The sequence below is a fragment of the Octopus sinensis genome, linkage group LG1 (assembly GCF_006345805.1).
Source record: "Octopus sinensis linkage group LG1, ASM634580v1, whole genome shotgun sequence".
Classification (NCBI taxonomy): Eukaryota; Metazoa; Mollusca; class Cephalopoda; order Octopoda; family Octopodidae; genus Octopus; species Octopus sinensis.
In genome coordinates this window covers 189,010,638-189,034,885 of record NC_042997.1, presented here as the reverse complement: position 1 = coordinate 189,034,885, position 24,248 = coordinate 189,010,638, and the positions used below count along the sequence as shown (strand labels likewise).

At 38.3% G+C, this 24,248-nt stretch overlaps 1 protein-coding gene across 10 annotated transcripts in view; it reads right to left on the bottom strand.

The window, feature by feature from the left end:
* Positions 1 to 24,248, bottom strand: part of LOC115219484 (protein transport protein Sec16A) — a 163,589-nt gene that overhangs the window by 98,862 nt on the left and 40,479 nt on the right. For all 10 annotated transcript variants that reach the window (XM_036507765.1, XM_029789666.2, XM_029789672.2 and 7 more), the window contains exon 2: positions 11,477 to 14,592. In XM_036507765.1, the coding sequence (XP_036363658.1) occupies positions 11,477 to 14,592 (3,116 nt within the window). The remainder of the gene's footprint in view (positions 1 to 11,476; positions 14,593 to 24,248) is intronic.

The window sequence follows — 24,248 nt, the reverse complement described above, 5'->3', positions numbered from 1 at the left end:
CTGCTGTAGGACTATAACCACAAATTAAACAGAGTATTAACACAGTATTCAAGAGAAGACTGCACTTAAAAGGTTTATTTGTATATCAGAACAGTACATCACACTCCCATTGAGTCAATAAGGTTGTTGATCAGCTATATACACAAACACATATATATACCAGCCAAGCGAATAGACATCTATTTTGGTATCATACAATTTTTGTTCTCTTTCTCTTGCCTTTCAAGTCATTTTTTCTATTCTTTGGTAGATAGAAAATGAAAGAAATTCTTTGTGTGTATGTGTGCGTGTCATCATCATTGTCCTTATTTAATGTCTATTCTTCATACTGGTATGGGTTGGACGGTTTTACCAGAGCTGGCAAGCAGGGGAGCTGCACTAGACCCCAGTCTGATTTGTCGTGGTTTCTAGGGCTGAATGTACTTCCTAATGCCAACCACTTTACAGTGTATGCATATATATGTGAATGTACGCATATATGTGTGTATATGCATATGAGTATCTGTGCTTACATGCAGCTGTGTTTGTGTATATTTGCAGTGGTTCTCTGGAAATCAGGGAACCACAATAGGTGATGTTTTTTTGTCATTTCCTTGATTAAAACTGGTCCACTGTCTTTGCAGCTTCAAAGAACAGGTGAGGGTTATTGACAGGAAGAGCATTTGGATGTAAAACGATGCCTTAATAATACATTCGAATAACCATGCACACCTAGAAAAACAGATTGAAAATGAACACACACATACATATATATATATATACATATACATCTCATAGTCCAACCCAAGCCTGTATGAAAAAATAGACATTAAAGGAGTGTGATGATGGATGACATCATCATCAGCAATTTGATGTTCATGTTTCCATGCTTGCAGGAATCAGTATTTGTTGAAGTATATTTTCTACAACTTGATGCCCCAGCTTCACATAACCAGCCCCAGCCCATCCAGATTGCAGGACGGCCTGCTGTGCTTACCTCGAATTGTAGGGCGACCTGCTGTGCTTGTGGAGACCTAATGAGTCAAGTACATCAACATCAAAATAAAAATTAAATGGAAATTGTAGTTGTGATACCCATGCCAGTGGCAAGTAAAAAGCACCATCTGAATGTGGCTGATGCCAGCACCGCCTTGACTGGCTTCAGTGCCAGTGGCACACAAAAAGCACCAACCAATCATGGCCAGTGCCAGCCTCCCCGGTGGCACTTAAAAAGCACCCACTACACTCACAGAGTGGTTAGCATTAGGAAGGGCATCCAGCTGTAGAAACACTGCCAGATCAAACTGAGCCTGGTGCAGCCTCCTGGCTTCCCTGACCCCGGTTAAACCTTCCAATCCATGCTAGCATGGAAAACAGATGTTAAACGATGATGATGATGCCCTTCTTGTTATCAGCCCTCACCTGTTCCCAAGCAAAATATTGATACTCTAGTCAACTAAGCAATACACAGCCCAGACACAGTTATGAACCTTTTTGTTTACAAAGACATGCAACATGTCAAGAAACCCAAGTGTACTTTCGTGGTTAACTGCAGGTATATGACACCTCGTGTAACAGTGAAACTGTTGTTTTGTTTACAGTCCACGAAGCCATAAAGACAAGAAAAATATGAACTCACACATGCATACATACAGATAAATTTCTTCTACTTCTATCACCCAATTATACTCACAAAGTATTGCTGTTCAGGCAATAAGACCGAACCCTAACCACATGATCCTGAAGTAAACTTCTTTAAACACAACCATGCTTATGCTTATATATATATATATATATATATATATATATATATATATAAATGCATAAATATCTAAGTATATGTGTGTACATACGTGTTTCTTCACAGATGTCGGGGTGGGTAGGGGTGCAGTAGTGTGTGTGTATGTGTGCATGCGTGTATATATTTAAGTCCGATCGCTCAACAGTGTTACTTGTAGCATGTAGACCAGTACAATCTGCAGCATGGTCAGGTCATTAACAGCTAAACTGAGCTGACTATCCCCCACCTGGCTTGCCAGGTGAGGAGGAAAACATAAAAATCCAGCAAGAGAAAAAAAAACGATACCTGCCAAAAAGAAGGACAAACCAAACACAGACTCAGTAATTCTCAATTGCACAGAAGACAGAAATACACCACAGGACTACTCAGGAGTGTTGGGCCCCTAATTCTTGTTAGAACATTTGTAGAACTTAGAAGTCATTCAGTTTAACCATGAAATTTAATTTTGTAGTTGAAGGGTTAACATCTCTCCCCTAATTCCTGTTGGCCCTCCAGTCTTCATTACCCTTCTCACTTCCACAACCTCTTTCTCAGTCATCTCCTCTACAAGTCCTATGGAAATTGTAGTTAAGATACCCGTGTCGGTGACACGAAAAAGCACCATCCGAACGTAGCTGATGCCAGCGCCACCTGACTGGCATCCGTGTCGGTGACACGTAAAAAGCACCAACCGATCGTGGTCGTTTGCCAGCCTCCTCTGGCCCCTGTGCCAGTGGCACGTAAAAAGCACCCACTACACTCACTGAGTGGTTGGCGTTAGGAAGGGCATCCAGCTGTAGAAACACCGCCAGATCAGACTGGAGCCTGGCGCAGCCTCCTGGCTTCCCAGACCTCGGTCGAACCGTCCAACCCATGCTAGCATGGAAAACGGACATTAAATGATGATGATGATGATTGCCACCTCATTCAGCACTCTCTCCACTATCATTTCAACCATTGCTTAATTCTATCTGGATCCACAGCAGTTTATCCCACTTCTTCCTTCAAGCAGTTCATTCTGTCACAGTGCATCTCTCTTTTTGCTAACACCTTCATAATCTTAAAAATACTTCTCCCAGACCTTCCTCTGGATCCATACAATCTTTGAACATTTCCCTCTGAACCTGTTCTCTTTGCAACCTTTTTTGGCTCCCTTAGACACTTCATGTGCTACCCCTTCTGCAATTCTCTAAGCCATTTCTTTTATTCATCAATCTTCTTCCAGTTTCATCATCCCACCATCACAGTTTGAACAATACATACCTATTTCCATTATATACATATCAACATGCAGGAATGACAGTGTGGCAAAATGTCTGCTTCCCAATCATATGACTTTGGTTCAGTCCCACTGCGCAGCACCTTGGGCGAGTGTCTTCTATAGTCCCAGGAGTGGCTGTGTGGTAAGTAGCTTGCTTACCAACTACATGGTTCTGGGTTCAGTCCCACTGTGTGGCACCTTGGGCAAGTGTCTTCTACTATAGTTTTGGACCGACCAAATCCTTGTGAGTGGATTTGGTGGACGGAGACTGAAAGAAACCCATTGTATGTGTGTATGTGTGTGTGTGTGTCTGACAACCGATGCTGGCGTGTTTACGTCCCCATACCTTAGCGGTTCGGCAAAAGTGTCCGATAGAATAAGTACTAGTTTACAAAGAATAAGTTCTGGTGTTGATTTGCTCAACTAAAGGAGGTGCTCTAGCATGGCCGCAATCAAATGACTGAAACAACAATAAAAGAATAAAAGAATGTATACACACATATGTGTGTGTGTGTGTGTGTGTGTGTGTGGTTGTGTGTGTGTGAATGTGTGTTTGTTGCCTCATCTAGTGCCATTGTCATACAAACACTGTCATTCATTTCCTATCTACCTAAACATGCCTAGTCGGAGGGTAATAAGCCATAGAGAATCTGCTTCAGCAAATTCTGTCTGACCCATGCAAACACGGAAAAGTAGATGTTAAAACAATGATGTAGATGATTATAATGTATGTGTGTGTACACTGCCACTTTTCAAAACATTTCAGCTCCTAAACTGTGAAAATTTGTTTTGAAAAGTGGCAATGCAGAACTCAGAATAAACATCTAGTAAAAATGCTGCAGTCCTACTAGTGTGTGTGTGTGTGTGTGCGCGCATGTGCATGCACACCACTTTCTCCTACCCCTAAACAAAGCTGTCATTCAGAAATGATTCCATAGACTTTCAACTGATTGTCAAATAAACTAGATATAAATGCACATATTCATACATATATATACATAATGTATCAGCTTAAGCAAAACTGATCCAACAATTTGACAAGTCTTTGCCATAAAATCTAACTACAGAACTGCAATCGAGATTGTTGATGACAAAATAGAGAAAAAAATTTCAGAAATCATATTTGCTTATTATACAAACAAAAAATAACACTGCAAAAACAATGAAGAAAATTTTTTCTGCATATGTGAAACAACAACAAAACCTTCTAGTACAACCAATATCTTTCCTCACCCTGCCTGATTCAAAAGAAATCATAAGTTATCTCACTAGCCCTGCTCCAACCACTTTTAACATGTAGAGGGTTTGTTGGACACAGTGTGAGACAACTGTTGTTATCGCTAGGCCTAACTCATCGTAAAGTCAATACCACCATGACCAATATCCAATCTACAGTGCAAAAGGCTAGCCACTAGATTTGGTTAAAAAGAGACAATGAGCGATGGCTAGAAGGATATTGAGCTTTATTTGATAACCAGCTGATCTAGCAAGCGGGGCCTCATATCAGTGAGGGGGGGGGGCAGTGCTCATTGATGCCATAGAGAGGTAGGCCCCTCCTGATGACCCCATACACTTGCTGGCTTCAGGTATGCAGAGTTTTTGACTGGTAGCACTTGCATGTGCAAGTTGTTTGCAAGACATCTAACTAAAAAAAAATGAAATTATTTCTTACTGACTAATTTCCACAGACACGAGATATTGGGAGAAGTACTACAATATAACAAAATATCCCATGCAATAAATAATGCCAAAGGCAGAAAAAAAGTTATGAAAAAAAAATTTTTTTTCCAATTAAATCTCTACTTGATCTAGATGACACCTATCCTCTACAAATACTCACTAAAAAAAATGTTTATTCACATACCTACCTGGAATGAAATGGCTAAATAAGGAAAGAAAAACAGAAGACAGATAAGCACTTTTGAAGGAGATGCACCACTATAACAGCGAACACACAAATGTAACATTTAAAACCAGACTGTTCTTTGGTTCTCCACAAAATATCATACACCGAAAACAAACACGTAAATATTCTCCAAAACAAACTTAATAAAGTCACAGACTAAAATTGATAAGCAGCATTTTCAGAATTACCTCATCAACACCTAAAACAATAATGGAACAAAACACAAAACCTGACAGCACATGAAATTATATTAACATTTACATGCTAATGAGGTACCCTCTATATGTTTACTTGGCCTGCTAGAAATAGCAGTCAAATCTCCTTCAGGTTACATGTTTACATCTTTAAAAAAAGGAGGACACATTGAAGAATTTAGTTATAGATATACTTGCGTGGTGCCACATTAAAAGTACCTAGCACACACTATAATTTGGTTGGTGTTAGGAGGGCATCCAGCCATAGAAACTAAGCCAAATTAGACTGGAACCTGGCACAGCTTACCAGCTCTGGTCAAACAGTCCAACCCATGCCAGCATGGAAAACAGACGTTAAAGGATAATGATGATACTAAAATAAGGATTGTCATGATGGGAATGCTTTTTATCAAACACTAGCAGAATTGCCCGGCGATGCTCGGGGCTGAACTGCTTGAAAGTACTGTTAATGATTGCACTGAATTATGATGATTATTCAGGCAAATATTGATATAAGTTTACGATGGGAGATAAGGACTTAACGATCAAACGTGTGCCATTGCATTGTTTTGGGGGAACCAAATTTCTAATGAGCATTATAGGGGCACCAACTTTAAGTTTGAGAATGTGTGGTGGTAGTCCAGGAGGCTCAAAGGAATTGAGTACCTCTATTGGATAGTTGATGACGTCCTCTGGGTCAGGAGTTGTATCGATAGACTCATATACATAGACATCCCCAGGAATGAGTTTTAGCATTTCATCATTAATATGGTGAACAGTTTTATTCCTCGGGGCCAGAATAGCCCTTTGGCCAATCCAATCCATATTCTGATAATTAGCTTGTAGATCTGGGAACACTGCATCTCTGAGATCAGAAGGCGTTTTAACAACGGTACAAATGGAATCAATGGCAATATTACCATTTTCATCCCCTGGTATTTTGCCTTCGCCAAGTGCGAGGAGGGTGTGAGAAAATGCTGCTGATGTGATATTACATCGCATATGAGCACGCATATTGGTGTGAAATTTGAGAGTCTTCACCAGTGGCCACAATGTGGATGACTTAAGACACGCACTTACTGCATCAGCTGTAGTCCCTTTGGGAATAACGGGAAGTGTTTGTTGGAAGTCCCCTCAAAGAAGAAGTGTTATGCCTCCCATGGGAGCGGAAGAGTGTTTGATGTCTCTGAGAGATCTATCTAGTGCCTCAAGAGCACCTCTGTGGGCCATCGTGCATTCATCCCAAACGATAAGCTTGCATCGTCTGAAGACTTCTGCCTGATCGGAGCTGTTACTGCTGTTGCAAGTTGGTGTCTCAGTCTTCGCTAAGTCAAGCGGAAGCTTGAAAGTGGAGTGAGCTGTCCTGCCACCTGGCAATAAAGTAGCCGCAATTCCAGATTATGCCACAGCTAGGGCAATGCCTTGTGTTCGCCTAATCTCAGCCAATATTAATTTGTTGAGAAAAGTTTTCCCAGTGCCCCCAGGAGCGTCCAGGAAGAAAATCCCCACAGCTTTGGCCCGGACTGAATTAACAACGGAGTTGTAAGCGAACTTCTGTTCTGGAAGGAGCTTTGGCTCATTGTTGGCTATGTACTCGGCAAGCTCGTCAACATTAAAACATGTCTCATGCAGCAAATGTGAAGACAGAGTGTTTGTGCCTTCTTGGTTTGTTGAAGGTAGACCAGCAAGGCACTACCGCCCATATCAAGTACAGTATCTTCGAACGTAGTTTGTTACCACACAGCCACACCTGCCCCTATGTATGTGTGTGTGTGTGTGTGTGTGTCTGGGTAGATATATTATCCATGTATATATGTGTATATATATATGTGTACATATTACATGTACATCTATATATCTATACATCTACACATAAAATACAAAGTTATATCTTGATATCGCTAGTGATAACAATACTCAAAATATATAACAGATTGGAATTGTAGGCCCGTCTCTTGCAATTTCGATCAATTGGATCTTGTCCTCCCTCTTGTATAGAAGTGTACGGCTGCAGCAAAATTCATTTTTGGACTTTCTTCTATCGAAGGCATTTTAACAAAAATGCTTCCGTTATGACAGTGAAAATATTGTCAATTTCCCCAAACAGGGACACAATTCAATTTTGAAACAATAACCAAAGCCCCAATGCAACACAACAACGTTTCCCTGACGAGGAACCAACAAACGTGATTACAATAGTCAAACAGTAATAATAATAACAACAAACCTTTTTAATTTATCCCCATTTATGTGAAACCACTTATTCAAGTTCAAGTCATTGATGCAATTTTATATGAATTGCTAATACACACACACACATAATAAGGGTGAAAAATTGAATATTAATTTGATTAATATGAATTGAAAACCAGTGGTGTAGCATATAAGACCATAGCGGATCTTCCTCTAGCAAAAAGGATGACCAGTATTAATGGCTCATCCCTGTTATATAAATACTTTCACTTTAATTGTTGCACACTTGCAAAGAGAAAGGAGGAGAAAGTGTAGTGGTAATGGAAGGAGTGAAGCACTTGAAATGAGAGAGGCAAATCGTAAAATATCGAGTTTTCTCGAATTTTTGCTTAATTGGGGGTCAAATTGAAAAAACTTTACATGCCATGACCCAATGGAATCTACTTGGAAAAATCATAGGTAAATTCCAATTGAAGACATTCTATATTGTACAATTGTATAAAAAACGAACGATTTGGGAGGCAGAGAAAATCTGCCTTTTATCATAAGAGATTTTCTTTTCTTATTTCTTCACTGCCCACAAGGGGCTACACACAGAGGAGACAAACAAGGACAGACAAAGGGATTAAGTCAATTACATCGACCTCAATGCATAACTGGTACTTAATTTATCGACCCCGAAAAGATGAAAGGCAAAGTTGACCTCAGCGGAATTCGAATTCAGAACATAAAGACAGTCAAAATACCTATTTCTTTACTACCCACAATGGGCTAAACACAGAGAGGACCAACAAGGACAGACAAAAGGATTAAGTCGATTATATCAACCCCAGTGCATAACTGGTATTTATTTAATCGACCCCGAAAGGATGAAAGGCAAAGTTGACCTCGGCAGAATTTGAACTCAGAACGTAGCGGCAGGTGAAATACCACTAAGCATTTCGTCCAGCGTGCTAACGGTTCTGCCAGCTCGCAGCCTTTCTTTTCTACAGCTGACCAGAGGTGATTCAACAACTTCAACACTTACAGAAGAGATAAATACTAATTTTATCATGTAGCTCATTATATATTTAACCAGAACATAAGTCTACACACATCAGCAGCGAAACCTTAATTCTTTTTAAAACCCAAGAAGTCCATAAGCAAATGAACTGAAATAATAATCTAATAATCTTAGAGCTAGCCTCTCCATGAACACCTGGTTGATGAAATGCTCATTTCTCATTCCAATACAGCCACTGAGTCAATCATAGTTCATGTTGAACAGAACAACATTATACTATTTCTCATGTATTGGCCCCCGGACACTGCTGTTCATTTATGGTTACTGTTTTGATAATATACAACTAATTAAATAGAAGGTACTTGGGGATGCTGGCACATGTATTAACATCCTTTAAGGTGATCTCAACTTGCCAGAAATATAATAGCTTTTAAGAGATATTTAACTCTTAAGCATTTAAACCAGCCATATCCGGCCAAAATATTCGGCCTGTTTTATATTCAAATTGGCCGGATCTGGCCTCTCAAACCTATCTAAAAATATGCAACCACATCTTCAAAATCTCAAAGCTACAAGTTACTACATGACTAATTCAAAACAATGTGAATAAATAACCATTACATTTGATAGAGTAATCTGAATGCTAAAGGGGTAACCTGGAGGTTCACCTCAATACAGGGTACTATGATGGTACTATATTCAATACCACCCAATACACCAATTTTGACACAAATTAAAAAAAAGACTGAACCAATTCTCCACTAGCAGGATTCATATACAAGTAAACTTGCTTCGAAAATCAGACTAAATTTAACTATAGTTAAATAAAAATGAGCAACAAACTGAACATTGAGTGTGTAAAGAATACCGACAGTAATGCTCTTTATACAAAATATGATAAATAACTGAAGTAAAATGTTTTGATGAAAACTTGGCTCCTAAAATGTAACAGAGCCAGTCTAGCTGGAATATTTCAGCAAAACTATTTAAACAAACCACATGCAATTATGCAGTAAAAAGTAGCAATATCAATTTATTAAGTGATGATAGTCAACCACAAGCAGGCAACTATTAAACTCATGCTGTTTATACCATCACTTTTAAGAAGTTTCAGAAAGAATTTAAGACAGAAGGATAAGCTTCTTTCAGAAAAACAACCATTTCAACAATACATAATACAGAAAAAAACTGCTTGACGTAGCTTCAAAATAAAACTAATTTGTGAAAAGGTTTATTACCCATGTTTAAGAGTTGACTGTGAAGGCACGTGGCTTAGTGGTTAGGGTGTCTGCATGATGATTGTAAGATTATGGTTTCAATTCTTGGACTGGGTGACGCATTGTGTTCTTGAGCAAAACACTTCATTTCACATTGCTCCAGTCCACTCAGCCCGCAAAAATGAGTAACGCTGCAATGGATTGGTGTCCTGTCAAGCTGGGGAACACATACTCCATTGAAACCGGGGAACCAGGACCATGAGCCTGGCTAGGCTTTAAAAGGGCGCATTTATTTATTTTTTTTTAAGAGTTGACTAACTTGATTTTACCAAAACCTTTTGACAAAGTCAAATATGACATTCACATGTAAAAAAAAATATCAAGCAAATAGGTTTATTAGGCACTTAAATGATCGAAAAGGATGTAAAATAGTCACATTTCTAAGCTTTCTTCACGTTCACACGAAAGAATCTATACTGCAATACTTTGGTCTTTTAAGGTCCATATTTATGTATGCCACTCCTAAAGTTTCCCCTATGACTTTTAAGGAAGCCAAGATGCATTTCTTTCCAGTGAGTCAGACCAATCACCTGGGAAGATTTTAATCAGGACATAGAGCAGAGATGATACAACAACATTAGAACTGTCTACATTAAAATCAATATTCCAGCATGGTCTTGACCAAGATAGCTAAGATAAACTGAAAAAAGAAAAGTAGTTCTCCAGCATGATCTTAGTCTTAATGGCTAAAATTAAATAATTATAAACATAGGAAGAAGCTGCCAGAAATGAAAGAACTCAGCTCACCTCATAGTAGGCACATATACATGCACACCTCTTTCATTTTACATAAGTGGTTCTATTTCAGACATGAACAAAGATGGAATCTACTTTCTTGCATGTCACCAAATAGATGAGGTTAATCACTTTAAGAGGAACCTCTTTGTTTGTTTTATCCAATAAAGCATAACAACAAATGATAGCTACAAATGTGTTCTGTTGTTTGTTTCTTTTCGAGCCATGCCTGGCTCATAAGGGCCGTTTTCCTGGTTTCTTGGCGTAAATAGGTTCCCCACCTGGACAGGACGCCGGTCCATCGCAGGTGAGCTGCAAGATGCAGGAGGAAAGAGTGAGAGAAAGTTGCGGCAAAAGAGTCAGCAGAAGTTTCGCCATTACCTTCTGCTGGAGCTGTGTGGAGCTTAGGTGTTTCACTCATAAAAACACACATCGTCCAGTTTGAGATTCGAACCCGTGATCCCTCAACTGCGAGTCCGCTGCTCTAACCACTAGGCCATGTGCCTCCACCTACAAATGTGTGGATCATTCCCTGCCATGGAACTGATCTGAAAACAAGTCATCAAGTAAAATAGGTACCAAAATTTGAAAAATTATCTAAATACTCTAAACCCAACATTCATTAACGCTACTATTTGTTTTATATGTGTATATGCTTATACACACTGTTGTATATGCACATGATATGTTTATATGTCTGTGCATAAGTTTACAATAATCTCTCTATACATATAAAGCTGAAGTTGTCTGTGTATGGCAGGTTTGGTAGCCTTCAACTAACGCTACCTCCTCCGAGACCCTGCAGCGCAAGTTGACCAAAAATGAGAGTATGATAGAAGAAGGCTTGCTCTTCCTTCCATAGAAGAAAAAATTCAAATCAGACCATGTTAACACCAAAAATTATTTACATCAAAAAGGTGTTTTTTTTCTATGAAAATCCCTATTTTTTACGATTTTTTTTACTGCTGTGTCGCCATTTTTCGGTGTATTTCAACCAGAAAAATGTTCGCTTAAAGAGAATAACAAGCTACATAATGCAAAATTTTTACTTTTCAAAAATTCCAATTCTAAAGGGTTGAAACAAACCCGAGCAACGCCGGGCGATACTGCTAGTATATTAAAAAAAGGGTAAAAATGTCAATACTAACCCTGCCTAGAACGTGGCCTTTCATATGATTCATGATGTTCTTCATCACGGTAGTAATTGTTGTATTCTCCATAACGTTCAAATTCAGGTCGACTCACAGGTCGATCATAGTAAGCGTCATATCGTGGATTCTTGTGATAACGCATTCGATAATCATAATCATAATCTCGAGGATGACGGTAATCCCTGTCTCTTGCTTTTGAACCTCTAAAATCCACTGGCTCGCGATCTCGGTACTCACGAGAATGTCTAGAATCTCGCATATCTAAAGATTCTCTAGAACCATGGAAGTCATGATCTCGATAACCTTTTGAATCCCGGATATCCAAAGAGTCACGAGAACCTCTGAAATCATGACGATCTTGTGAGTTCTGTGGAAATCTTGCATCCTGAACACTCCAAGAACTGTGAGGGTCACGAGATCCAGGAAAGTCTTTTTTTGTATGGCCTTCTTCATATTGTTGCGGGGGGCTTTTAAACTCTGGTTTTATTGGAGAACTATCATGATTACTAGTAGCAGTTTTTGAAGAATTTGGAGTTGATGTCAAAGGTTGGGAACTGTCCAATTTGTCACTGCTGTTGTTAGTTGTATCATTAGTGACATCCAAAGAGCGCTTACTTGCAATAGAAGTTTCTGCAGTGATATTTTTGTTTTCTGAACTAGTACTAGATCCTTTAGCCACAAGAGAAAAAGCTGTAGAACTTTCAGAACTGACCACAGGTATGCTGGGCACAAGCATTATGCCACTTGATGATATCTGGGGATTATCCCATAATGTGGTCATAGGTGACATGCAGTCTTGTAAACGAGCTGCATCAACTGCATTGGCCCTGATTGCTGCAGAGGTTTGATCATGTCGGTTTACATTTTTTGGTGGTGGCATAAGACCCTTTGTGTCTTTAGCACGTTCTTCAATCTGTTCCATAGAGGGTCGTGATGCATTGGATTCTACAGATCGAATGCTCTCCTGTGATCCTTGCCGTAAAAATGACTGAACACCAGAATTTGACCAACAGTCTTGAAGAGATGGATCACTTTTAGTTGCACTTCCTCTAAGGCTCTGGTTTCCTTTAGAACTGGGTTCTCCATGAACACTGCCTCGCAAACTTCGACTACTCTCTTGAGAACTTCCTCTGGAGATGGATTGTGGACGATTTCCTTCTACAGAATTTTGCCTTGGAGGAGGTGGCTGGAATGGGCTAGATTCTCTTGGCTGAATTTCACTTGCAAAAACGTTTAGCATATGGTCCTTTCTCAAAGATGCAGTTTGCTCTGAGCCAAATTGTGATGCCATTTCTTTCTTAGAGTTAGCAACTGATTCAAATGTATTATTAATATTGGAAGTATTAGGAATCTGTTTCATACTTTCTTTGAGCTGATCCAAATCCTCCAAAGGCGGAGTTGGGGCTGCCACTATTTCATTCTGGGGGTCATAATTATGATGCTGTTCAGCTGGTTTTGGTATCACATCTTGATTTGAAGTCTCCTTAATTGTAGAGGACGGTGCAAGCTGAGGAAAAGAAAAATGTTCATTTTGAAAATTTGAATTCTCTGTATTAAAGCTATCAAGTACAATTGCATTTGTAATTGGATGAACCTGACTAGAAGTATTAGCATGTTCTTTACAATTATTAATGAACTCCTGGTCAGGAGTCTCTGTGGACTGTGGTAAGCCATGTTTCATGTACTGACTGCAGTCATTTGAGTTTGAGCTTTTGTTTTCGGTGATGAATGAATCATGCAAGTTGACATTCGTTATGGAATCCAAAGGCAAATGTTGCTGCTGGTTTTGTTGAACAAAACTAGCAGCCTCAGTTGATGTTGGAACAGATTCCTCAGGCAATGCGTTTAGTGAAATTTCATTAAATTTATTACTAACTTCTGCAACACTAGCAGCACTATTTTGTATACTGTTCCCAATAGACTGTGAGTTGTTACCAACAGAAAAAGCTTGTGCAACTGATGTACTTAAATTATCGGCAACTGTCTGGTTTGAGGGAGTTGCTGTAACAGGTACAGAATTCGGTTCTGGATAGGAGTCATTTTTCACTAAAACTGGATAATTTTGTGGTTGAAAAATCCCAACTGGTGGATTAGAATTTGACAAGTTTTTTGTGGGCTCCCACAGAGAGTTATCTAAACCAGTATTACTCTGATTAAAAAATGCAGCAGCAGTTGTTTGCTGCTCACATGCTTCTAGAGGTTTACTAACAGCTATATTAGAAACTTGAGGCCAGCTATTCTGAGAATGAACAGCTTGGTTATTATCAGGTGCTTGAGAAAAATATCTTGATTCTGTTGTAGTTATTATTTTTTGTCCTGGAGTTTGAAGAGATGAACTGGGGTCTTGAACAGGTGAAGATAACAACATGGGTGAAGGGCTCTGATATGCAGAATAGTTAGCCTGGATAGTTGGTTGTGAATTACTAGAATCTGATGAAAAATAGGTCTGCGGAAGAACATTATTAGAAGTATCACTAGGCCACTGTTGTGTGTTTGGTGATAGTATATTTGGCCACATTTGTCCACCTGATAAATCCTGATTCATTCCAGCTGGTAAGTTCTGATTTTGGTCAAAATACTGAATTGTACCTGTTGAAATTTGTTCATGACCAGAAATATTATTTCCATGGGAATCATTTCCAACACTGTTTACGGAACTAACATTGTGTTCATGATACTGCCCCATTCCAGTGAACTGGTTACCAAAGAAAGAACTCGGATGGTCTCCCCATGCAGGGTTTGGGTCCCACGTGCCATTAACAGTATTATTGCTATCTGTAGATGCATTTAGCTGGTTCAAAGAATCTTTATCAGGCGGCACCTGGTTAGCAGGCTGAACATTGTTACAATTAGATGGTTGAAATATTGTAGGAGCTACAGTTTGTAACTGAGCTTGTTGATTACTAATATTACATTCGGCAGTAGTTATTGGTTGGTCTGTAATAGTAGACACTGTATTACCTTCAGACAATGGTTGGAATGAAGTACCAGCAAACTGGTTGCTTGGAACATTATTTTGAAATTCAGCAGGATTATAAAATGTCACTGGTCCAACACTGCCAGACTGGTTCCCGTAATTATCTGGATTCCAAGGTGCTACTGGCTGAGACATTCTGAAAAAGATATGAAGAGAATTAAAAATATTTTAACCTTCAAATTTTATCTTTATACTTTCAAGCATTCACTTCATAAAATTAAATGTGACTAATTAAATTAAAATATTTTTAATGGATTCGTTTAAAAGTTTTTTTTTAACTAATTGCAACTTAAACTAAATACTAGAAATGGAAAAAAATCGAAAATTTTAACACATTTGAATTTATGCTTCAATTTCCTAGTTGATGATACAGAAAAAAATTTAATGGAAAATCCAAGCTTTTAAGCCAACTTAGTCTTAAATTACCACTAATACATTACAAGAAAAGTGATGACAGAAAGAAATTTCCTTAACTTGTCTACATCAATAATTACATAGATAAAATTTGTTAATCAAATTTTTTTCAACTGGAAAGATTTGTGGAATCAATGTTACCGAGAGAGAGAGAACTTTAAAGAGAGAAAAGCTGATATAGATGTCCTCAATGAGATGTAGATGAAAAACATCTGATGATACTTGTAATCAGATAATCAAACAAAAGAGACAGATAGTTGACAAAGAAGAGGTCGAGTGGATTTAAGATGATCACGTACAGCTGATGGAACAGCCTCCTTTCTCACTAAGAGTTCAGACCGCTAATTACTTGCTGAGAAACCTCACTCAGTAAACTTCACTCATAATGAGATGTTATAATGGTAGGCTGAGATAAGAACTTATGATAGAATAAATGTTCATCTCTCAGTTAAAATTCATTGGAGGCTCTCACCACGAATTTTAACTGAGAGATGGTTTCATAGTAGTTAAAACACTTATATCAATAACATTAAAATGACTATTTACATTTATTATTTGGCATCAAAAAGTTATTACTGATATATATTTAAGTGAAGCTGAAAGACTTTGGGTGTTTTTGTATGGCTAATATGTATCTTCCACACTGTAATTGTTTTAGTTTCAATACACAATCAGATCAAATCACTTGCCTGGTAAGTACACATCCAAAATTGATATTCTTTTTCTCTCTTTTATTTGTTTCAGTCATTTGACTGCAGTTTTGCCAAACCACTAAGTTACAGGGACGTGAACACACCAACATCGGTTGTCAAGCGATGGTGGGGGACAAACACAGACACACAAACACACATATATATACGACGGGCTTCTTTCAGTTGCCGTCTACCAAATCCACTCACAAGGCTTTGGTCGACCCGAGGCTATAGTAGAAGACACTTGCCCAAGGTGCAGAGCACTGGGACTGAACCTGGAACCATGTGGTTGGTTAGCAAGCAACTTACCACACAGCCACACCTACACCTATCAAATTTTTTTTTTAAAACCATTCCCAAAAAAAATGTGAAATTTTTTTCTTTTTTTTTTCAATAAAATACATTCGTAATCAGACTTGCACTCCACAAATGCAACAGTTATGCACAAACATTTATGATAACTTGATATCAAACCGGTCAATCTCATTCTGAAAGGTATATATATATATATATATATATATATACACACACTATATATATACACACACACACACATACATACACATATTCTTACAGACAATAGAGAAAACAATCATGTCAATCAGATTATATAATCACCCAGATTAATCCACGGAAGATTAACAATTAGAATAACTGAGCATTCAGAAAGCTAAGTCTATATAAATCTACAAAATCTGTTCATATATGAATCCCTCCTTATCCTGTTGTTTATCTAAGAGCATTTACCTGTGTATATATATAAGAGAGAAAGAGGGAGAGTGTGTGAGTTGAGAAGAGTATTACATTAAGATGATCTGTATGCACAAAATCATATGAGAATAATACAAAGGCATTTTACTGTCGTTTTGTTTTGTATCTTGTCAGGGCGGACATGCAGTGCCCATGACTCTTTACAGGGTCTCTGAGGACTGTGGAAGAGAGGAATATATCCTCAAGCCAGACATCTAATTATAATGCTTGCAGCAGAGTCCACTCTGCTAAAGAAGCAGAGTCCACTCTGCTAAAGACATCCAAAGTGCCAGGTTGTAGTGTTAAGTCAGGCACTGAATGGATGAAGTCCACTACAAAGTCAGTAATGGTAGGATTTGAACTCAGAACGCAAAGAGCCAGGACAAATACTTTAGGCAACAACTTCAACATTCTTAAACGTATGCCAATCAACTGTCATGAGCTGGTATTTCTTTTATTGGCCCCAGGAGGACAAAAGACAAAGTTGAAATAGATAATGTAGCTCCTGGAGATCCTCTCTGACCATAAGGACATATACTATTAATATGCTTGTTCTTGTAGAGCAGTTTCCTACATTAACCAATCAAGTTGTTTCATGCTTTATTATTTTGATACCCATCTAGTTCTTAAGTAATTTATATAAATTGAGGGAACCTGATAGTTCCCTCAGTATTGGGTTGATTCTTTTGTCTCTTGGGTAGTACTACAACATGGAAGACAAATTAGCCATTCAAAATAACACACCATTAACTTCACTTAAGCATTTATTAATTTGGTGTCAAAATTTTCATCATACCAACTGAAACTTGGTTGCAGTGGAATCACATCAATGACCAATTGCAGTTGGTGCAACAAAAATTGTTAGCACCAAATAATAAATATTTAAGTGGAGTTAACAGTCAGTATGTGTTTTTGAATAGCTAATATATGTGTTCCATGCTGTAATTGTTTTAGCTTCACCACACAGTCTCAGATCAAATACATAAAATGTTTCTTTTATACTTTAAAGTTGTATATGAAGGCTATGAAATGACATAATTGATAAAGTGTTACACTAAATACCCAGCAGCATTTAATTACAAGCAAGTCACAACAGAGCAAGCTTTCTCTTCCATCACAGCAATCTAAACAGAATAAGTACAAGTTATATAGTCTTTCAATTAATGCCTCACCTACAAATTTGCAGCTTTTGCAAAAGTTAGAAATCAATATTTTCATGTTTATATATATATATAATCATCATTTAACATCCATTTCCCATGCTGGCATGGGTTGGACAGTTTGAGTGAAAACTGGTAAGTCAGGGAGCTGCACCAGGTTCCATTCTGATTTGGTAAGGTTCCTACAATTGGATGCCCTTCCTCATGCCAACCACTCCAAGAGTGTAGAGGGTGTTTTTACATGGTCACTCTGTCTACTAGAAATAGCAATCAAATCTCTCACAAATAACATCCAGAGTTTCAAAGAAAGAAGGAAGTAGATGTGAAAATAATGTAATCCTAGATATAGATACTAGTACACCTGAAAAAAGGCAGAATGATCATATAATTGGTATGCCTTTGATTGTAAATCTGTTTATTCAAAGTTGATCTGGGACTGAACAATAATCCAGTATAATTACTGACTTCTTTTACATTGGCTAAACACTGAAAAAAAGTCAGTGATAATTTAATGAAAAGAGTAAAAACGAAATCACTCTTGGATGGCAAAGGGAAATGATAAAGTTCAAGCAAATTCAGAAAGTGTCCAAGTACAGAAGGTATTAATGTATAAAGGGGAGACAACTATACTAATATGGACTGCGAAAAAATTATGCATGCTTCAAGAAAAACGGCAGACAGCTGTGCAAAAAATATCCAAAGACATGATAGAAATCATTATGTTACACCTGAGAACATCACTGATAAGATAATGCATAACAAAGGAGCATTTACAGATTTGCTTGCCCTGCTAGACATAGCAGCTAAATATCCCTCAAATTTAACACTAGTTTCTTAATGAAAAATACATGAGACAATGTAACATTTTATATACAAAACAACAAGATGGTCACGTCAGCAAAGCATTTGATCAAAAGTCTGCACAAGCAGGACCGACCTTTAACTAAACAAAAACAGCACCTGATGAGGTGATGCAAAATGAAATGGCCCTAGACCCAGCCTACTTATGCAAGCAGAGAAAAACTGATAAACAATGATGGTTATTGATACAAAAAATTGCTAAACTTGTTATTTTCCCAGCTATAATCTTCAATATTTATACATATTTTAGTTATAGCTCAAACAAAATTAAATTGAAATGCATGTCATATCTAACATTTAAAACAAAAATATTTAGCATTAGCTAGAGCTCAAATCTGACTATTATTTGTTTCTACTGATTTAACTGATTCAGTCTAATTTTTCAAATTTACCTGTGTGTGTGTGTGAGTGCACACAGGCATGGCTGTCTGTGTGGTAAGAAGCTTGCTTCCCAACCACATGGTTCTGGGTCTAGTCCCACTGTGTGACACCTTGGGCAAGCATCTTCTGCTATAGCCTTGGGCCAACCAAAGCCTTGTGAATAGATTTGGTAGACAGAAACTGAAAGCAGCATGTCCCCGAGGTCGACTTTGCCTTCCATCCTTTTCGGAGTCGATAAATAAAGTTCTAGTTTCACACTGGGGTCGATGTAATCGACTTAATCCCTTTGTTTATCCTTGTTTATCCCCTTGTGGGTAGTAAAGAAATACATATATATATATATATATATATATATATATATTTGTGTGTCTGTGCTTGTTCCCACCACCATTGCTTGATAACTGATGTTGGTGTGTTTACGTCCCCATAACTTAGTGGCTCAGCAAAAGAGACAGATAAAATAAGTACTAGGCTTACAAAGAATAAGTCCTGGGGGTCGATTTGTTCGACTAAAGGCAGTGCTTCAGCATGGCCACAGTCAAAATGACCAAAACAAACAAAAGAAAAAAAGAATATAATACAAAGAAAGGATAAAGATCCTTCGAGAATTATATGGGCTTATAGGACTTTCACAGTTTCCGTGGTGTATATATTTATCCCTTGGACAGGGTGTCAGTCTATCACATGATTACTCATTTTTGCCAGCCGTGTGAACTGAGGAATACCATGTTTTGCTCAAGAACACAATGTGCCATCCAGTCCAGGAATTGAAACCACAATCTTATTATCATGAGTCCAACACTCTAATCACTAAGCCATGTGCCTTCACACACACAAACACACACACACACACACACACATAGATTCCAGCCATGCTGGGGCACCACCTTGAAGAATTTAAGTCAACTGAATTGACCCCCAGGACTTTCTTCTTTAAAGCCTGGTACTTATTCTATCGGGTCACTTTTGCCAGACCGCTACATTACGGAAAAGTAAACAAACCAACACCAGTGTCAAGTGATGGTGGGAACAGTCTCACACACACACACACATATACATATATAAATATACACACATATAACATATACAATGGGCTTCCTTCAGTTTCCATCTAACATCCATTCACAAGGCTTTGATCGGCGCAAGGCTATAGTAGAAGACACTTTCCCAAGGTACCACAGTAGAATTGAACCTAGAACCATGTGGTTGGGAAGCAAGCCACTCCTGTGCCTATATATATATATATCATCATCATCGTTTAACGTCCGTTTTCCATGCTAGCATGGGTTGGACGGTTCGTCCGGGGTCTGGGAAGCCAGGAGGCTGCACCAGGCTCCAGTCTGATCTGGTAGTGTTTCTACAGCTGGATGCCCTTACTAACGCCAACCACTCCATGAGTGTAGTGGGTGCATTTTACGTGCCACCAGCACAGGTGCCAGGGGAGGCTGGCAGCGGCCACGATCGGCTGGTGCTTTTTACGTGCCACCAGCACAGAAGCCAGTCAAGGCGGCACTGGCATCAGCCATGTTCAGATAGTGCTTTTTACGTGCCACCGGCACAGGTATCACAACTACAATTTCCATTTTATATTTATATATATATATATATATATACATAGATATATATATATATATATATATATATATATATATATATATATATATATATACAGGTTTGGCCAAAAGTCACCTGACGGTAAATCAAAACCATTTAATTCCAAGGTTCATGTTTAACAACTGAATGTATTTAATAAAAGCATCTAAATATGAAACATCAAGAAAATTGTTCAAACTGATGTCCTTCTTGTGAACATTCATAATTGGAATGAATAAATAAAATTGAATATAAAATATTTATGGAATTTTGGTTTACTGTCAGGCCAACCTTGTATGTGGTGAAGGGGCCTGGTTTAGTGTTTAGGGTATTTAGCTTACAATCATAAAGTCATAAGTTTGATATCTGGTAGCATGTTTGTCCTTGAGCAAGACACTTTATTTCACATTGCTTTAGCCCACTCAGCAGGCAACAGTGAGTAGTACCTGTATTTCAAAGAGTCAGCCTTATCACACTCTGTGTCACACTGAATCTCCCTGAGAACTATGTTAAGAGTACATGTGTCTGCGGAGTACTCTGCCGCTTGCACATTAATTTCACAAGCAGGCTGTTCCATTGATCGGTTCACCTGGAACCTTCATCTCATCATTGTAACTGATGGAGTGCCAGTTATATATATATATATATATTATATATATATATATATATATATATATATATATATATATATAATATATATATATATAACTAATGCATGAGTTATATATATTTGATCTGGGCTCAAAGCCAAATTATTTATGTAAAGGACAGCCAACGGGGTCAAGTTTGGTTCGTTAACCCAGAAAAAAATAAGAAACCAGCTAGAATTTTCATTCAGAATATAGAGAGACAAAAGTAAATGGGATTAAACAAGAACTGAGGCATAACAAATTTAATTAAACAAGTACTAAGATTAAACAAATTGAATATATCTAATGTGTGTGGAAGATGGCAGTTAAGTAAAAGTACCAAGCAATCCAAATTGAAGAAACAGTGCAGAAAACATACAAAGTGGTTGAGGCTAATCCCAGGGGCCTGAACCACAGGAGAGAAATCATAATTGCAACAAGTATGCTGGAGAAGATCAGTACAACCCATACAAGAATAAAAAAAAATGGGTATAAATTGATGACTGATTCAATTTAACTTTTACAGTGCCACGTAAAAGCACCCATGTGGTGTTACATAAAAGCACCCTGCAGTCTGTAAAGTGGTTGGCATTGGGAATGGCATCCAGCTGTAGAAACCATGATAAATCAGACTGGAGTCTGGTGCAGCTCCTTAACTTGCCAGCTCTGGTCAAACCGTCCAACCCATACCAGCATGGACAATGAACATTAAATGATGATGGCATAGTAAATAAGATCAACCTCAATGTATTCCAAATTTATTCATTTATTTGTACAAATGAGATAAGAAGAAAAAAAGCAAAGTAAATCTCTGGTGGGATTTAACTTATGACAAAATTAAATATTACAAAGCATTCGTCCAACACTCCACAATTTCTTACATCTGCCAACTCACCATTCTATAACTAAAAAAAAAAATTGACACAAGGCCACACCCAATAATCTATACTATCAAATATTGAAAAACTGTTTTAACACCTAACTTCAGTTTCTTTTCTTCGTTATACCTTACTAGTAATACCATCAGCACTACTAGTCATTTTAATGTTTACTTTTTCCTTGCTTGCATAGTCAGGACTGGTATTTAAACCTTTCAACTTATCAGTTTATAGATAGACATTCAATCTCATTGTGTATATTCATCATCACTACCATCATCTTCCACTCATTTTCAATGCTATCATAGGTTGGATGAGATAGTGTTCTTATTTGAAATTACTACCGCCTTCCTTAAAAAGGTCAGGGACTACATCTCATTTGTACAGTTGCTTTTGGTGTGGTTTATACAGATGGACGTCCTTCCTAATGACTGACTTGACAGCATTCACCCGGGGTGGGTTGAGGTGGCTTCATTCATCCTCAATGCTGCATCTCTCACAAACGCCGACCAGGCCTGGCGATTTGAGGCTAACGACCCCGCGTGATCTCCAACCACTCCTTATTCCAGCTGTCCTTCCTAATGCCAATCCTTTTATGGAGTACTATGGGTTTGTTTTATCACTGAGCCAGCAACAAAGAAGTTGTCTTGTCCTCAGCAAAACAAATTATCTCCACTTGTTCAAAACAATATAAACAAGAAGTGAGTAGCAGAGAGATCCAAAGGCAAAGTGAAACAGAAGAGACATTCACAATGATCGAGGGTAAAAAAAAAAGGAGGTAGTAATAGAAGAGAGATAGTTATAGGCAGTTACATGATAGTTTTAAGAAGATTAAACAGAACAGTTTGGATGGCATGGTGGAGGATGTATGGCAGGAAGGAGGTAAAGGAAGAGGGAGTAATGGAAATGAGAGCGATGGGGAGCGAGTGTGCTGGGGGGGGTAGCAATAAAGATAGGTGCAGTGGGTGTCAATGATGAGAAATAAGGGGGGGGGAATAGTAGGAGAGAAAGAGAGTGATAACTAACAACAAAGAAGGGTGACAGGAACCATTAATAGTCAGATCCAATACCATCCCTCATTACACAGGCAGTGTGTTGGGAGAGTAGAATGATAACTGCTAAAAGGATAATGGTAAGAGGGGAGGAATAAGCCCGCAATGACATTGTTATATAGGAGACCTGGTAGTTATAGTAGAGAGGTTGTGTGTGACAGATGAGAGAATCACAAAGTGAGAGAGGCTAGCAGATGGAATTTGAACAGGACAGTGTGTAAGACATGTAAATGCAAATATGCATCATAATTTCAATTACAACCACCATTTTAACATCTGTTTTGCAGAGCTAGTAATGGGAGCATGTCTTTTCTAAGGACATGTGTTGCCACTAGCCGCAATCTTTATCAATTCATTCCATATTCTCCCAGGTTCCTCTTCCACAAACTCCAAGCACTTCATTATACAATTGTCCATACCAGGGCACTCTTCTCTCTTGCACATCCAGTTCCTATTCTATCTATCTTTTCCTCTCAACTCATTTGTGCTTTGTTGACCATGTTCACTAGCATTACATATCATGTAGCATATATCATTTATTTCTTACTTTCACAAACTCTTCAGATTCAAGGCCTAGATTTTGCCACCACGTAGCATCGTATTTCATACACAAGCATTGTACATGGCCTAGTGGTTAGAGCAGCGGACTTGCAGTCGAGGGATCGCGGGTTCGAATCTCAGACCGGGTGATGTGTGTGTTTATGAGTGAAAACACCTAAGCTCCACGCGGCTCCGTCCAGGTGGGGGAACCTATACGCCAAGGAAACTGGGAAACCAGCCCTTATGAGCCAGGCATGGTTCGAGAAGGAACAAACAACAACAACATTGTACAATAAGCCCTTCATCTGAAAGAGAAACACTTTGTTACAAGTAAAAGTAATAGCCCTCCTGAACTTTTGCCAACCCAACCTTATTCTGGCTATTATGCTTTCAGAACATTCTACCTCCTCTGCTAATTAGGCCACCTAGGTATCAAAAGTCATCAACTATTTCAAGGGAGCCTTCCAGTCATTTGAAAGTATCTCTTTCTCATATACTCTCACTGCTGACTAATCCTATACATCTGCTCAGAGAGGAAGTTAATGTTCTATGTGACTCAGCCTGTGATCCCACTACACCTCTTGAGTACAACATATAGAATTTCCACTTACTCCTTTTCTGCATACCAAGTACAGCCATTTCTCTGAGAGCAGCAAGGATTTGTCTTGTCTCTTTGCTCTCTTTTTTACTCTTTTACTAGTTTCAGTCATTTGACTGTGGCCATACTGGAGCACTGCCTTTAGTTGAGCAAATCGACCCCAGGACTTATTCTTTGTTACTCTAGTACTTATGCTATCAGCCTCTTTTGCCAAATCACTAAGTTACAGGGACATAAACACACC